Here is a 16,773-nt window from a genome sequence, read left to right on the forward strand (position 1 = left end):
CCACAGCGGGTTCCAATGGGATCGGCTGCTGGGAAGGCACTGCTGTAAATCTCAGAGGACAGATGACAACTTTTGAGAAGCGGCTCTTGGGAAATGAACCATTTGGAGAGAAGGTGGCGGTGCAGAGCTTGAGCCAGGCACGTGCTCCGTACTGTGGGGACAGAGAGAAATGTCCCCCAGCTCAGAGCAAACCTATTGCAGGCGTTGTTTTGGAGACCTCCTAGCACAGTGTCCATCCTGCCACAGGGGAAATCTGATCATGCCATGGCTGATGGCATGGCTGGGAGATGTGGGGGTGCCTACACAGCCCCAAACCCTGACCCCATCACTCATCCATGGCTTGTCCCAGCCATCACCTCTGTGCATAGCCCCCAGCAGGGGTAATCCCTCTGATTCATCCTGCAGAAGCACCTTATCACCAGCCACATATCTGTGCAACACATACAAGCACTTGACCAAGCCTGCAGCAGGTATGGTGACATGGAGCCACAGGGTTGTCCCCATGTGCTGTCCCAAAACAGTGGCTGGAGGAGTGAGGTTTGCCCTCAGATTCTCTTTGGGGTGATCATAAACAAATCTCTGAACAGCCCCAGCATCAGCACCTGATACACACTGCTGGACCATCACCACCAGCTTCCCCTCCTGCGTCTCAAAGAGCAAACTGAGCAGCCAAGAAGAGGCGGTGGAGACACATGGAGCATGGCTGTGCCAGGAGACAGCTGGGGACATAACCCCAGGGGGGGTCACCTTCTGCTGTCCCTTGGCCAAGGTGTTTAGTCCCCTGACTTCCCTGCTGCCCCAAGCTGGGGCATGACGGACCTGAAACTCCGCTTGCTGTTGCTGCGCAATAGAATGCTATCGACTGCCAATTAAAAAGCCATTCCCCAGAGGTTTCCATCTGGGGAAGTGACCTTGTGAGGCATAATGGGGCAATAACAGCCATCAAGGAGGCATCCGTCACCTCCACCCGTGGCTGCCTGGGACTGGGAGCGATAGGAGATAGAGAGGGGAGAAAATGGAGATCGATGCACTTTGCCATGTTGACGTGATCTGGAGAGCAGCTGAGAGGATCCTGAAGAGCAGAGGTTAATGCAGCCCCACATTCATCTGCACAACAGGATCCCAAAGGGAAACACTTTGCTAATGGGACAGGGGCTGTGAGCTGGGGCTGGGTCAGTGGGACACAGGAGGGAGTTTTGTGAGCACACGTCCTGGCTGGGGGAAAACTGGGGCTAGGAAAGTTGTGTAAGAAGCAGCTCAGCCTGCTTTGGTAGCCATGGGGAGGCAGTTTGGAGTGCTGATATTCCATCCCATGGGAGGATCCTGTGCGCACCAGGATGGCAGCAGCATTGATCCCAGACAGCAAATCGATCAGCCCCTCCAGCCGGGGGGAGCCAGCCTGCCTGCCCACCTGCTGTGGCATTTTGTGACATTTTCCCAGCAGCGTGTCTGGGGACAGATTGATCATCTCCATTCCAGGGGGTGGCCCCATGCATCGTGCGTCCCTCTCGCACCTTCCCTGCCTCAAGTGAGCAAAGACCCTGGAGAGCCATCAAGGCATGGTGGCACGTTTTGGGGTGCCTTTAGGGGCAGGAGCTGCCATCATCACCTTCCCCGGCAAATTTATTGCACAAAGATGTGTGGATATGCAGGAGGGGGATGAAGGGACGGTGCCTATTACTGTTGTCAGCACGTGGGAGGATAGCGGGGTACTGGGGACAGGTCTGAGTCCCAGGGAATGCAATTAGGGCACAAATTGAGGAAGAAGGGCTCTGATTTGTGATTCTTGGACGAGGAACAGCTCATGCAGGGTGGGGATGAGGGGGGCCTTGTGACACCATGATGTCCTGGCTTTGTCTGGCCCCAGTGCTGAGCGCAGAGGATGCAATGCAACCTGGTCATAGTGAGGCAAGGGATGGTCTCCACGTCCCTGGGAGCAGCCAAGAGAAGCAGCCTGGCAGCACACCTGGAGAAGCAGCCCTGCTCCTGCTGGAACAGCACGGTGATGCACGGCCCCATCACTCCCCTCCATCCTGCAGATGGATGCTGTGGTGATGGTGATGCCAATGCTGATGGTGGGGAAGCTGTTTTGGTTCCTCCATGTCCTCTTGCTATTCAGCAGAGGGATGTGGCATGTGTGACAGCCTGGCCACCCTCCATCTCCTCCATCTCCTTCATTTCCTCCATCTCGTACTCCTCAGCATCAGAGAGGGGCAGCCCATTGGCACTGGGCATGGGCTCACACTCAGTGCTGCGGGTGGTGGCATGGGTGACGCTGGGTGAGTGCTTGCATGAGCCTGGCGGGTGCTGGCCGGGGTGACACATCACCTCCTTGAACATCTCACGGAAGCGGGTGGACATCAGGTTGTAGAGGATGGGGTTGGCGGCCGAGCTCAGGTAGAAGAAGATGCCTGAAATGATGTGGACGTACTGGAACATGTGGAGCATGGGGCCAGTCCAGGTGGAGATGAAGCTCCAGACGAGACGATCGGTGTGGAAGGGGGGCCCAGCAGATCCCAAACACCACCACCAGCACGACTGCAGAGTCAGGGGCTGTTGTTAGTGGGGTATGGTGCTCAACATCCCAATGCCCTTTTTTGCCGCCATACTTGGTGCCCCAGTGCTGGGGAGGCAGTCAGGGGCTGCTGGGGGAAGGGACGGGGAAGGGAGAGTAGTGGGACAGGGGGTGCTTTGGTCAAGCCTCAGGTCAGAGCCTCATGGCCATGGGATGGAGTAGGATTGGAGTCAACCACAACCCCAAGGTTGTAGGGCACAAGAATCTGAGCTAGGGGAGGGAAAGATCCACTGCCCCAGCCTTGTCCCTTTCCTTTTCTTACCCAGGGCTCTCCTGGGTGAGCCACCACAAACAGACCCCACTGCTGGACCACAGCCACCAGCTCTGCCTTTGCCCCCACAACCTTCCTCCAGGACGACCAAGTGTTGTGTGTATATCTAGAGAAAACCCCGTGACACCAAGGATTACCGAGACCCCACTTTCCTCCCAGCACCCTTCCAACACCCCAATTGGCTTTGCCTGTCCCCAGTCTCAGACTCACACAGCATCTTCGTGACCTGCCTCCTCTTCACCTTCTTCTGTCCCTGGATTCTGTGATAGTCATTGTCACCACTGGACTTGGCCCCCAGGGCCTCCAGCATCTTCTCTTTCTTGAGCTGCAGGCCAATAAGCAGGTAGAGGATGCTGATGGTCCCCATGGGCAGGAAGAAGAAGACGATGGTGGTGATCTGGATGATGAGATTGTAGGTCAAGCGTGGCTTCACCAGGGTGCAGATCTCTGAATCAGGCACGCGGCCCCGGCCAGGCACATAGAGAGGTTGCAGCCCATGGATGCTGGTGTTGGGGATGGAGCAGATGACTGACACCACCCAGATGGTGATGATGACCCTCTTGGCGTGGTTCCTGGTCACCACATACTTAGCTTTGAGTGGGTGCACCACGGCAATGTAGCGCTCCACGCTCAGGGCGGTGACGTTGAGGATGGAAGCGAAGCAGACGGCCTCAAAGAGCAACGTCTTGAAGTAACAGCCCCCAGCCCCCAGCAGGAAGGGGTAATTGCTCCACATGTCATACAGCTCCAGCGGCATTCCCAGCAGCAGCACCAGCAGGTCAGACACAGCCAGACTGAACAGGTAGTAATTCGTGGGTGTCCTCATGAAGCGGTGCCGGAGGATGACGATGCAGGTGAGTGTGTTGCCCACTGCCCCCACAGCAAAGATCAGCAGGTAGATCACGCAGACAGGGATGAAGAAGTTGGATCTCCGAGGCCCTAAGTATTTATGTCGCAGCTGCTCCTCCGTCAGGTTGGCGTCTTTGGGGTCGAATAAAGCGTCAGGGTGAGTCCTGTTGCAGAGGTCGGGGCTGGGGGGCTCCATGGAGAAGTCTTGCTGGGACAGGGGGAGCTCAGGGCTGAAGCAGTTGATGTAAGGATTCATGGCTGCGGGAGACGTGGCAGTTCACGGGGTGTTCTCCCAAACCCTCTGCTGCTCCTGAGCCCGATCCTCTCTTCCCATCAGGGTTACAAGACTGCTAATCACCACAGCTCAGCACCCCCATCCTGCCCCAGCCAAAGCTTTTTCCTTTGGGAAAGCACCCATAATTTTCCAAAGCTCCCCCTATAGGAACCCCATGCTCCCCTTACCCCGCTTTCCATCTACAAACAGCCCTGGCAGCTCCCTGACCCACAGTGGCCCCTTCATCCCACCTATGGGGACACCGTGGCAGGGCTGTCCCCTCTCCTCTTATCCCACAGGACACAGCCCCAAAGCCAACCCCAGACTGCGCCGTGCATTGCCCCAGCTCCCCATGCAGAGGGGCTGAGAGGTAAAATAGCCGAGGGGAAAATTAATCTTCCTCTCCAGGAAGGACTTACGTCTCGCTGGGAAGCTCCGGATGCAGGATGAGGTCCCAGTACCCCTATATCAGACGGGGTTGGACGGGGAGGGAGCAAAGGAGGGGATGGAGACGTCGCTGCCTTAAGAGGCAGGAGAAAGGAATCCTGCTTTCCACTTGGAGCTCCGCTCTCGGCAGCCCGCTGCCCCTCTCCGCCAGCTGCTGCTCTCCTCCGTCAGCGAGGGGCTCCCGGGGGGCTTCCTCCCGTCCCCAAACCCAGATCCCAGACCGGGGGCTGGAACCTCGCCGGCAAACCGGCACAGCGGAGGAGATGCTCTTCAGGAGGGGAGAGGAAATACGTTAAAGTCATAAACTCCATTGACTCGAGAGAGTCCCGGGGGAGGGCAGCACGGCCGTCTCCATCCCCACCAGCAGCCTTCACAACGCGCTGATTTGCCATTTGCGTAGTGAAGGAGGCATCGATCAGCGCTGCTCTGCCGACACTAGCGGGCGCGGGGGCCGGAGTTGGACGGAATTCTGCAGGGAGGGCGCAGAAGGAGCCGGCGGCTGCTCGAGGTCTCCCAGAGGCTCCCAGATGTGCAACCCCTGGGTCCTCCCCGTCGCCGGCTGCCCGAGCTGGAGCCCATCGCCGCTGCGATCGCGGCATCACCTCTCGCCGTGCACCGGGCTCGGATCCCTCCCGCTGCCTGACCGTCCATCTGTCTGTCTATCTGTGAGCCTGTCTGTTTGTCCATCTGTCTGTCTATCAGTCTGCCTGTCCTCTGCACTGATCAGCCCCCACCGGCTGCAGGGTAACAACCCCGCTCTGCAGGCATGTGCACACGTGCACACGCACACCCCCCACACACCCCCTGCGCTCACATGTCCCAGTGCACCGTGACAAGCTGCCCCTCTCCCCCCGCAGCTCCTCTCTCTCCAAAAACACGTGCCTTCCTTTTCTTTTCTTTTCTTTTCTTTTCTTTTCTTTTCTTTTCTTTTCTTTTCTTTTCTTTTCTTTCTTTTCTTTTCTTTTCTTTTCTTTTCTTTTCTTTTCTTTTCTTTTCTTTTCTTTTCTTTTCTTTTCTTTTCTTTCTTTCTTTTCTTTTCTTTTCCTTTCCTTTCCTTTCCTTTCCTTTCCTTTCCTTTCCTTTCCTTTCCTTTCCTTCCCTTCCCTTCCCTTCCCTTCCCTTCCTTCCCTTCCTTCCTCCTTCCCTTCCCCTTCCCTTCCTTCCCTTCCTTCCTTCCCTTCCCTTCCCTTCCCTTCCCTTCCCTTCCCTTCCCTTCCCTTCCCTTCCCTTCCCTTCCCTTCCCTTCCCTTCCCTTCCCTTCCCTTCCCTTCCCTTCCTTCCCTTCCCTTCCCTTCCCTTCCCTTCCCTTCCTTCCTTCCCTTCCCTTCCCTTCCCTTCCTCCTTCCCTTCCCTTCCCTTCCCTTCCCTTCCCTTCCCTTCCCTTCCCTTCCTTCCCTTCCCTTCCCTTCCCTTCCCTTCCTTCCCTTCCCTTCCCTTCCCTTCCCTTCCCTTCCCTTCCTTCCCTTCCCTTCCCTTCCCTTCCCTTCCTTCCCTTCCCTTCCCTTCCCTTCCCTTCCCTTCCCTTCCTTCCCTTCCCTCCTTCCCTTCCCTTCCCTTCCCTTCCCTTCCCTTCCCTTCCTTCCCTTCCCTTCCCTTCCCTTCCCTTCCCTTCCCTTCCCTTCCCTTCCTTCCCTTCCCTTCCCTTCCCTTCCCTTCCTTCCCTTCCCTTCCCTTCCCTTCCCTTCCCTTCCCTCCCTTCCCTTCCCTTCCCTTCCCTTCCCTTCCCTTCCCTTCCCTTCCCTTCCCTTCCCTTCCCTTCCCTTCCCTTCCCTTCCCTTCCCTTCCCTTCCCTTCCCTTCCCTTCCCTTCCCTTCCCTTCTCTTTTTTTCTTTTCTATCAGTTTCAGCCCAACTTCTAGCTGGAGGAGCAGCTGAGCACCCAGCCTTACCTCTAAGCCCAAATCGTGCCCCGGTGGCTCCATTGGAACATGTGGTTGTCATCTCTGGGGGTGGCTCCAGCAGCCCCCACAACCCCTGCTCCTGCCTCCAGTTCCACAATGCATTGCTGCCTCCAGTTGGCAGGCAGGGCTGAAGGCTGCCAGGATTTTCCAGGGACCAAGGGGTCTCCCCTTGTCCCCCCACCATAGAAGCTTGGGTTTGAGTATCTCTGCTCTGCTGCGGCTCCATGGCGTTTTGGCTGCACAGCTAGAGACATGCACCCACTGCCAGCATCATCCCTTTGTCCCCTTGAGGATATCAAGGGGTTGGTAGGGATCCAGGGACCCAGCACTCGAGGTGGGACCTTGAAAAGTGTTATCATCTTGGGGACCTTCCTCAGTCCATCCCATCTCGTTTCCATCCTGGCTGCGCACAAGATGGAGAGGATGGAGCTGAGAGAGAATCCAGCAGAGCTGGGTTTGAGCAGGCGAGGCAGGGATCTTGGAGAAGGAGGTGGGAAAGAGCAGGCAGGACAGAGTTACCAGGACAGACCTTACGCCTCCTGCCCTGTGCCACCTCTTGCACCCAGGCTGAGCCCCAGCACGACTCATTGTATTCAGCACCTGCACCTGGGCAGTGCCGGCCTGCTGGAGGCACAGGTTTCTCTCCCTGCTCCTGACTGATGCCCAGGCTGCGTTCTTCCCATCCACACCCGAGGTTGGGATGGGTCCATGTGGCACAGAGGCTGCCTCAAGGAGGGAGAGCTCCTGAAAACCTCTCTACCACCACGGCTCTCGGGAAGGCTTCATGCCTCCCAACAACTGCACGCTGCTTCCCATTTTTATCCCTCAACATCTGTTTCTTGCTACAATCCCCCGTGGGCCCAACAGCACTTCAGAGCAACCCATTCCACTTTTCAATTTTCTGATAAATGAAATCATCAGAAGATGGCAACTCCTTTGCCATTACTGCTCCATGAAGAGGAGGAGCTGCGTATGGGGCACGGCCCTTCATCCCATTCCCCTCATCAGGCACTTTATTGCATTAACCCTGCCTGGCTCACTCCTTGCTGGCTTCACACTGTCGATGTCATTGATAAAGTTATTAAGGAGCATCTGTCCTGCGTTGTCCCCGTGACCGCCAGGGGACACTGTGAGCTCTGAAGTGGTGTGGGATCCTACGGGATGCAGGTTGGTACCCGGCAAGCTCTGCCCCAGGGCTCCCCGTGAGCCCCCTCCCAGCCCATCTGTGAGATCCCAGGGGGGACATTTCGTTTTTTCCCCCCAAACCGGGCTGAAAGGAGAAAGGAAATGAATGACAGGCCCATTTAGATGTTTGCTAGGATAGAAGCAATCAGCTTTCTGGGAAGAGTGCAATTGGCGTCTACTCCACGTGTGCCTCCCCCTGGGTCTGCTGGGGTGCAGAGCAGGAATTGAGGCTCCATGGCAACCATCATTCTGCTAATCAGGGCCGGCACAGACAAGTGCTTTTGCACCTGGCAGGAGTGCAGGGCTTTTACAGGGCTCCATCAGGACCTGGGGATGCTCTCAGCCATGGGCAGGAAAGGGCCTCCCAGGGAGAAAGCCCATGACACCAGAGAGCACCGGGATGGAACCCCATCTCCTGCCCTAGATCTGCTCTTGGCAAAGAGATCCTGGTTCTGATCCTAGCGAGCATCCCGTCAGCCAAGAATGTGCTGCCCAACCCACAGCATTTTGGGGATCACTCAGCTCCAGCACAACCTCCTCTGGATCACTGAAACAGAGCACAGACCCAGGGCATCCTCCCAAGCATCAGCAAGACACTTTATGGGCTCTATTTATTCCTTTCCAAACCTTCTCCCGAGTGAGTCACCAAAGCAGAGAAATGAGAACTGGGGAGCAGGGATGGCCTCTCCCCATGCCTCACTCACAGCAGCTCTGCATGCACCGGCGCACTCCAGGTGCGGCTGCTCCGCCAGGATTGATTGCCAGCGTGTTTATGAGCTCACTGCCCTGTGAGCCCCGTGGTAAATATTCATTCTATCCCACACCCAATTTGTGAGCTTTTAAATGGGGCTGGGAAAAGGCCTTTGGCTGGAAGGGAAAAAAAAAAAATGCTCTGAGTTCTGCAAAATCTCATTTGCAAAGAACACCGGGCGAGGAAATAATGTCACTGTGATTGGATCCCATTTGCCACATAATGACTCACTCAAGATCAGCCCCACCAGCCATAAAGAGCAACAACATCACCATGAAGCACAGCACGGCAGCAAGTAGGGACAGAAGCCAGAGGGAGAGGAGTGAACAGTGGGATCTGTGTGTGCCCCTGGAACCCTTTGCAGAGCATCTCCGTGTGCACCCTGCTCCGGCACATGGCCAGGCTGAGGGACAGGGATGTGGAGATGGGGTCCCACAAAGCCCGGCCCTGCATCTGCTCAGAAAGAACAGTGGGGCACTGGCACAGGCTGCCCAGGGAGGTGATGAAGTCATCAGCCCTCGAAGTGTTCATGAACCGTGTGGATGTGGCACTGAGGGACGTGGTCAGTGGGCACGGTGGGGTGGGCTGATGGTTGGACTTGATGATTTTCAAGGTCTGTTCCAAACTTAATGATTCTATGTTAGGGGATGCTAACAGGCTCAATGAACCCATGCATGTTAGTATGTTCACACGGAATCCACTCTGGGGCACCGCAAACCTCAGGCAGCTCCAGGTGTTAGCTGAGTCTTGGGGACACCCAAGGGATGAAAGATTAGGGATGGTAATTCTGTCTAAGTGGATAGAGATTAGAAGCTCTTAGCCCGATTTCCACACTCAGAGGATGCAGAGTAATCAATGGAGCATCCCACCTGTAGCACAGGGAAAGCCAAATCCTACATCTCATGGTCAAATTAGACCTCAGCAGCCTCATCAAGTTACTTCATGCAAGAGAGTGATGGCTGGGTACACAGCATCACTGCCAGTCCGAAACTGCAGCAGCAAGAATGGTAGTGCTGTGGCTTCTGGTAGATGAGGGAATGAAGTTCCCATGGGCTGGAGGAGATGCTTGGAGCACAGCTTGCATCTGTTGGCTGCAAAGGAAACACATTCAGCTGGTCATCCCATCCTGCCACCTCCTCTTCCAGCATGGGGGCAGCAACCACACCCTGCCCTATTGCCCATTCCTACAGTCCTGGATCTCCCCCACAGATGGTGCTGGGATGGGGCCAGGCTGAGCTCTTTTGCTTGCCAGCAGCTCCAGAGGAGAGTGCTGAGGACATGTGTACATCCATGTACTTGGATGGGATTTCCTTCCTGGCTGTGCCAGGCTGATGGCAGCAGGCCTGAGCGGCAGCCCGATGCCACCCACTTGTGTTCAGCCAAAATAAAGCTCCCAGCTCACACAGGACTGATGCAAATCCCACCCCATGTGGCTGCCACAAGTGCAGGCTGTAAATAACTGAGCAAATCTTCAGCAAATGGGGGGGATTTTCCTGTGGCACAGTGCAACATCACCGGTGAGGTTTCTCCTCTGCTTTTCCCCCTGCTCCCAGCTGGTGGCTATTCCCACCCCACTCACAGAGCCTGGGAACCTGTGAGCACATGGGAGATGCTGGGAGAGCACCAGGAGCATCCTTCCCAACCCTCCCGTTCTGCTCTGTGTCTGACGCTAATTGCAGCCCCTAAAGGTGCTGGGAGAGGAGCTGCTTCCCTGGGCTCGATTGTAATGCCAGGCAGCAATTTGGACTTGGAGAACGCCTATAACCAGAGATGCGAACCGGGGCTGCTCAGGCACATTTGGAGCAGCCTCATGGGGTTTCTCCCTGGATATGGGGCAGCTGGAGGTGGGGTTCCGATGGGACAGCCGTACGGGGGGTGGCAGCTCCACGCTCCTCTTGGCCTGGCGCCCGTGGTCGGCGGCCGAGCCGATTCGTGGCTCGTTGGCTCCCTCTGGTGGACGCGCGTGGAGCTCCGGCGCGCTCCGAAGCGGCTGAGGGGACACGAGTGCAGCGGGCAGAGCTTGGGGACACGAGGCGGCGGGAAGGGGACACAAGCACTGCTCCAAATGGTCCACTAACCACGAGCTGAACCGATGGCTTCTCCATCCCACGTGTGCAGGAGGGGAGATGCATGAGGTCTGGTGGGATGGATGCTGGCCTCGAGGTTGGGGGCTTCTTTGTGGTCTCCGCAGCAGTCCAGGGGTTCTGACACAGCCGTGATGCGCGCAGCTCATCCCCTCCCTGGGACACACCTCCTAGCCCAGCACTTTTGGCAGCAGAGCTCGTGTTCCCCTCTCCCCCCAGCTGTCCCGCATTAGGGAATCACCCGCGTTCCCCATCCCTCCCTCTCCCAGCAGACCCGCAGCTCCATCGGCTCAGCAGCTGCTCAGCGAGGAGAGAGCCAAGATCCCGTCACAGCGCATAGGGTTTCCGTCTGCCCGCCTCCATCTGCCGCCCTTGTCCCACAGCCTTCCTGGAAGCGCCCTACGACTGGGGGCTGCCCTCATCCCTTCCCTCCACGGGCGTGGAAGGAACATTGTTCTCAAAGGTCCCTTAAGGAATACCCCAGAGGCTGAGCTTCGACCCAAAAACACCTCTGTGGGGTACAGCGTCACTTCGGGGGACCTCATCTATGTGATGGGTGGGCTCAGATTTGGCACGGTTTCCCTGGAGGATGCTGAGACCTGGGCAGCCCTAAGCCCTGAGCACGCCCCGGCTCCCCCATCCCCATCCCTGCTCATCTCTCGCTAAGTTACTTTGGGTACCACCACATCCACCAGGGGCTGGGGTTTGCCCACAGGAAGGAACTGAATGGAGGGCACGGAGAAACGGATGTCCCATTGATGAGGATGGGGCCGAGCACCCTCAGACTCCCCACGTTCCCCTCCCCACGCAGCCCGGCCCGCAGGGCCCAAAGGATGTCCCAAAGTGGACAGCCTGGCCATTAGCACTTCTAAAAATAATAACTTACACTGTGCCAAAAAAAAAAAAAAAAAAAAAAAAAAAAAAAAAAGCTGTTTTTTGTTGTTGTTGTTGTTGTTTATTTGTTTTTCTTTCTCTCTCTCTTTCTTTCTTTCTTTCTTTTTTTATTCTCCTGTTTTAATGAGAAGCTCCTGCAGTTCCCCTCGGGAGCACTCCCGCCGTCCTGTCGTCGTCCCCTCCCCGTGGCCATCCCTCCTCCCTCAGTCCTCTGCCCCGTCCCTGCAGGAGGCCCCGTATTGCCCCCTCCTCCCCCGGCGGCCCCCCCATCCCGTCGCCATGGCGACAGTGACCTCACGCTGTCGCGTAGCAACCGCTGACATCATCCCGGTCCTGTTCTCATGGAAACCCGCGGGGGGTTGGGGAGGGCGGGGAGGCAACGGCAGCCCCGGGCGGGGTCCCGGGACCACCCCCCCCCCAGCACCGGAGCCTCCCCGTATGGCGAGGAAAGGGATAACTCGCATAAATCAGCATAATACAGGGACGTCAGCCCGCGTCAGCCAACTGCGGGGGGTGGGTGGGAAAACGGGCGCAGCACTGGGGAAGGGGGGGGAGATGGGCTGCACTCTTTATCGTCCCTAAGACGAGCACCCTATCCCACGTAGAGTGCGCCCTACATCCCACGTAATGTGCTCAGCATCCTACGTAATGTGCATCTCATTTCAAAGTGCACCCTGTGCCCTCGCACCCCGCAGGCTCTGTGCCCCGTGTCACCTTCCCTGGGTGACCCCAAGCCTCCAGTGAAGCCAGAGAGTAGAGCAGCATCCGAACCCCACAGAACCCTGGCTCCAGATCAACCGCCCCGGCGTGCTGCAGGCACCCACCTCCAAGCACGGCTGTGCTCATTCTCATGGCGCCACACACCCTACAAATTCCCCCAAAGCATTCATTTATCTCTAAGCTCTCAGGCTGCCTGTTTATTATGGGTTGTGTTTCCAAGGATCCCATGGAGGTGGCCAGGAGGAACGGGGCTGTGAGCCCATTTTGTGGGGGAACTGCCCTGGGGGTCTGGGAGGGAGCAGGAGTTTGAAGCAGGGACCTTTCTGGAGGGACAGAAGTCATGGCATATCCCATAGGGGCTGGCGTTCCATGGTGTTGCACTCACAGTGAGGTATCCCCAGGGTAGCAGTGGATTCATCTCAAAAAGGTCAAATGTCACCAGACTGGAAAAGGTCCCCATTTCATCTTTCTTCATCCTTCGTTCCCCACCAGTGGACCTCAAACGGATGGGAGAGCACAGAGGCGCCTGCTGTGCTTTGCGATTCTGCAGCACATCTTATGACCTTTGAGTCCCCTTGCAAACATGGAGGTGGTAAATGTCACCGGCTGGGTGGCAGGGAGGGGACACAGAAAACCCCAACAAAGGGCAGCTATTGTCTGTGGGGTGAGGCTGTGGGGTGGGGGGGAACTCCGACCTCACTCCCACCACCCAGGTGCCCCAATGAATGGGTGGCATTGTTCCCCTGAGCCGTGTGTGGGAGGTGATGCAGATCCCAAATGGGCAGCAGGGAAGAGACGCTGTGTGCCACCGCCCCATCCAGCTCCAGGCCCCATTCCCACATCCCAAATGATCCTTCCTGAGCTCTCTGTTTCAGGACCTTTTATGGCCATCAGTGCCGGCAGACACTTCCCAGCCCACTGCGTCCCGCCAGGCAGGGACAGGGACATTGCTGGGGTCACCCTCAAGTTCCACATCAGCTCCTGCCTCGTGACAGCAGTGGTTTAGCGTGGCATACTCATAACTTTACTTTGTGCTTGCTGCTGTGTGTCGGGACGGATGGAGCGAGGGATGCTGCCAGGTATCCAACAATGGTGACGTGAGGTCCCCAAAGGGTCCCACAGGGTCCCAAACATCCCTCCCTGGAGCTGGCTGCAGATATGCGGGTGAAGCAGTCCTTCTGCAATGGGTGAAAAGCACTGCTCCAAATACAGCCCATAATTTCCACTCGTGGCAACAGCTATGGAACAGGTTCTTCAGCGAGCCAGAGCAGGGTGACGAGATGGGGAGAGGCTGGGAATGGAGCCAGTGGGGACTTGGCACCGGCAGCCGGAGCCGCCCCTGCTCAGTGGAGAGGGACCTGCGACCCTGGTTGAAGCTGTGCACTGCAGGTAGAAATTTTTGGGGGTGGCTATAGAGAAAATATTCTGAATTTAGTGTTTTCACGCAGCTGGAGCCCCAGTCTTGGTGCAGGGGACTGGGACACCCAGGGGTGTGAGGTGAGACCCCACTCCCAGCCCCAAATGAGATCCCCGTTCCCGGAGATGGCAAGGGTGGGAGTTGACAGGGCTCTGACGCAGGAGACGTGTGACAGGAGCACTGTTGCCAGGCTCAGGGAGGGACCCAATCGTGCCAGGGTGCTCTCAGCAGATTAAGGACTGGAAGGCTCTGGTAATTACTTTGTGGGATAAAAATAGGCTCGGCTTTATCCTGCACCCTGATCTCCATTGTCCCCACCCAGATGCCACCCACTCACAGCAGGGTGGGGAGTGGCAGAGTTCCCATTTTTGGGTAAAAAAGAGGGAGAGGGACTCAGGGATGAGATGGCACCTGGCTGGTATGTTCAGAGCTGGGGCTGGAAAGGAGCCTCATGGCAAAGCCAAAGAGTCCCTCTGTCCTCAGCCCTGCTGGAATCAGGCTGAAGGACAGCTGAGGTGAAGCCTTGGGGTCTCTGTGGCAGTGGTACATTGGGTACGGGGCACGCCAGGAGCTGTAGTCTGGCACCAGCCTCAATACAGGGCTCCCACCTGCCTGGTCCCAGCAGGAGGGACAGCTGGGGGGCACGGCAGCCACACAGATTTTGGCTGGTGGAGCAGCACCGTCAGTGTTTCCTTTGGCGAGGAAATGGTCATGCAGAAGAAGGTATGGGAATAGAATGCCCTCCTGCAAGCCCCTGCAGCCCAACCCTCTGAGCTCCCACATCCCCATTCACAGCACAGCAAGCAGAGCCATGAGTGGACCGTGCACTTCTGCCCTCAGAACAGGCAGAAAGCAACACCAGCCCCCAGCATTGCTCATCTGCCCGCCATGCCCCTCCACTGCCCTTCTAAACTCCCATTACAAGCACTCCTAAACCCACCCCACGGTCCCCGCACAGCACCCTCATGCCCATGCACTCACTCACACGCTCTTCTACTCCCACCCCATGCCGCACTCCAGGCATCCAAAATCCTGTATTCCCGCTGTACTCCCAACGCTGCGTACAACGGCTGGGGGGGGGCTCAGTCCCCTCGCTCCCTCCTATAGGGACGGCTGCTCCCCTACGCCCTGCAGAGCCCTCAGCGCAGCGCGATGCTCCGGGCACGGTTCCCCCCAGCCCTACAACCGCCCTGCCAGTATTTTTCCACTGCCTCCACATCCTCAATCTTTTGTTCTTCGCAAACCCTAAATCCGGCCCCATCCCACCAGGGGATTGCATACTCCCTCATACCCTCCTCCCCAGCCCCCCCCCCCGAAAAAAAAAAAACCTTTGGGAATTTATTCTCCCACCAGCAAACCCCTCCGGTTGCGTGGCGGTAGCGCGGGTTGGGGGTGCCGAGGTTGGGAAGGGGCTGCACTCCCACTGCCGCTTGCCTGCCTGCTCCCGCTGCCTCCTCCTCCGCTGCATTGCTCCGAAGTCACAGCGGTACCGGAGCCGCCGCCGCCGCCGTGCCGGGGCCGCCCAGTGTCGGGACCGCCGGAGCCGGCGCCGCCGCTCCTCCCCTCCTCTGCAAAATCTGCCCCCCCACATCCTTTCTCCCACGGGAACCGTCTCCGATAGCCCCTCCACCCCCACCGCTCCCGCACATCTGTGCGCAGGTCGGGGTTTATCGGATCTCTTTCTGCCCGCCCTTAAATTCCTGCCCCCCGCAGGATGTTCCTTGCTGTCCCCTCCCGAGGTACAGGTTGCCCCCCCGGCACACCCTCAGACGCGGTCCCATGGGGAAACTGGGTGTCCCAGTCCCTCCGGGGTGTGTTTCACCCCTTATTTCCTTACCTTTTGCAATAGCCCCTCGCAGTCATCAGTGCAGGGGGGGTTGCTGCGCTCCGGGCTTACAGCTCCGAGCTGAGAGCAGGGACGGGTGACGAGGGGGCATGGGGCAGGGGATGGGGGAGCACATTCCCCCTGAAACCAAGTGTGCCACAGGGGACTTGCTGAGACTGTCTGGAGGACGCAGGGGGAACGTGAGGAGCAGAGGACGGTCCAAGTTTCCTACTGGAGCAATGGTGAATAGGTGACTTTTTGGGGAGGGGTGGCAGTGGGGTCACAGCCCCATCCGTGCTGTGGGTGACCCACTCCCATGCCTTCTGTGCTGCCGAGCTGAACAACACTGGCAGGGAAAAGGAGAGTTAAAACTTTCTCCCTCCCTCCTTTCCATTCCAGCAGGGAAATCTGTACAAATCCAGTGTTATCCTGGCATTTCGGGGCTGGGGCTGGGGCTGGCAGAGCCTGCGCGGGCTGGCACGGCCCTCCCTGCTGCGCTGAGACCGCGCCAACTCACTGCAGCCTAAGGAACGACGCCAGATCCCACGGAGCGAGGCCGTGCTGCTGCCTCCTGGTGCTGGGCCTTAGGGATGAAAGCTACAAAAAGAGGACAGCAATGGGACGCGGCACTCCTCACCCTATGTTTCCACTTTTAGAGACCTGGTGACACCCGTCCAACTCATTGCATCCGTTCTCTGCCAGGGCTGGAGCAGAGCGGACCGTGTCCGGGCGGGATGGCGGCGGTGGGACGGGTTGGAGGACGGTGCGCACGAGGGAAACTGAGGCACAGGGGCGGCTCTGCGGGCGGAGCGCTCCCCGGAGGACGGCGGAGATAACGCTAAAAATACGCCAGGCGCTTTGTTACCGGCGACAATAGCCCGACGTATTTTTAGCTGTTGCGGCGTGAGCAGCGCTGTGACCCTCCCCGCCCCGCCCCGCCCCGCTGCCCCGGTCCGGCTCCCCACGGCCCCCGGGATTCGGGGCCGCTTCCCGGTGCTGTGGAAACGGTAACGTTAGAAACTAAACACAAACACCTCCCGGCTGCCACCCCCGGCTGAGTCACGGCGGTGCCGGCTGCCCCCGCCCCTACCTCCAGCTCCGTCCCCGCGCCCCATCCCTGCCCCAAAACCAGTGCCCGACACCCCCCGGCCCAGCCCCATTCTGGGATTGCCCCCTACAGATGATGCTGCTTCTGCTTCCCCCCATCCCAGGACTCCGGGATTAAACCCTGCTGGGTGGCGCTGCTGTCCCCAACCCCATGCCATGGGGACACCTCTCACTGCCCCAAAGCAGATCCTGAGCGCTGCCCTAAAGCAGACCGAGTGGTGCCCAGCTTCCAGCCCTCGCCCCCAAACCCGCCGGCAGCTGCAGCTCTGGCACAGCTTCCGCCATCCCCATCCTGTGCCAGGGATAAAAATAAACAGGTAGAGGAAGGGAGAAGCAGCAGAGCCGCAGCACACTCCGACACTGGGACCTCTGCATGGGGATGGCCAGGCTATGGGGCTCTGCTATGGTCCCCATTGCACCGAAGTGAGTATTCTTTTCCCACCTCATCACAGGACACAGGACAAGCAGGGATCC

At 58.0% G+C, this 16,773-nt stretch overlaps 1 protein-coding gene across 1 annotated transcript; it reads right to left on the minus strand.

The window, feature by feature from the left end:
• Positions 1–2,115: 2,115 nt before the first annotated feature.
• On the minus strand, positions 2,116–3,951 carry NMUR1 (neuromedin U receptor 1; the record flags this gene model as incomplete). Its single annotated transcript, XM_079539842.1, is given in 3 exon segments — positions 2,116–2,502; positions 2,504–2,538; positions 3,057–3,951. Coding segments are annotated over 3 exon segments (1,317 nt in total).
• Positions 3,952–16,773: the final 12,822 nt, after the last annotated feature.

The sequence above is a fragment of the Tetrao urogallus genome (genome assembly GCF_951394365.1).
Source record: "Tetrao urogallus genome assembly, chromosome: 9".
Lineage (NCBI taxonomy): Eukaryota > Metazoa > Chordata > Aves > Galliformes > Phasianidae > Tetrao > Tetrao urogallus.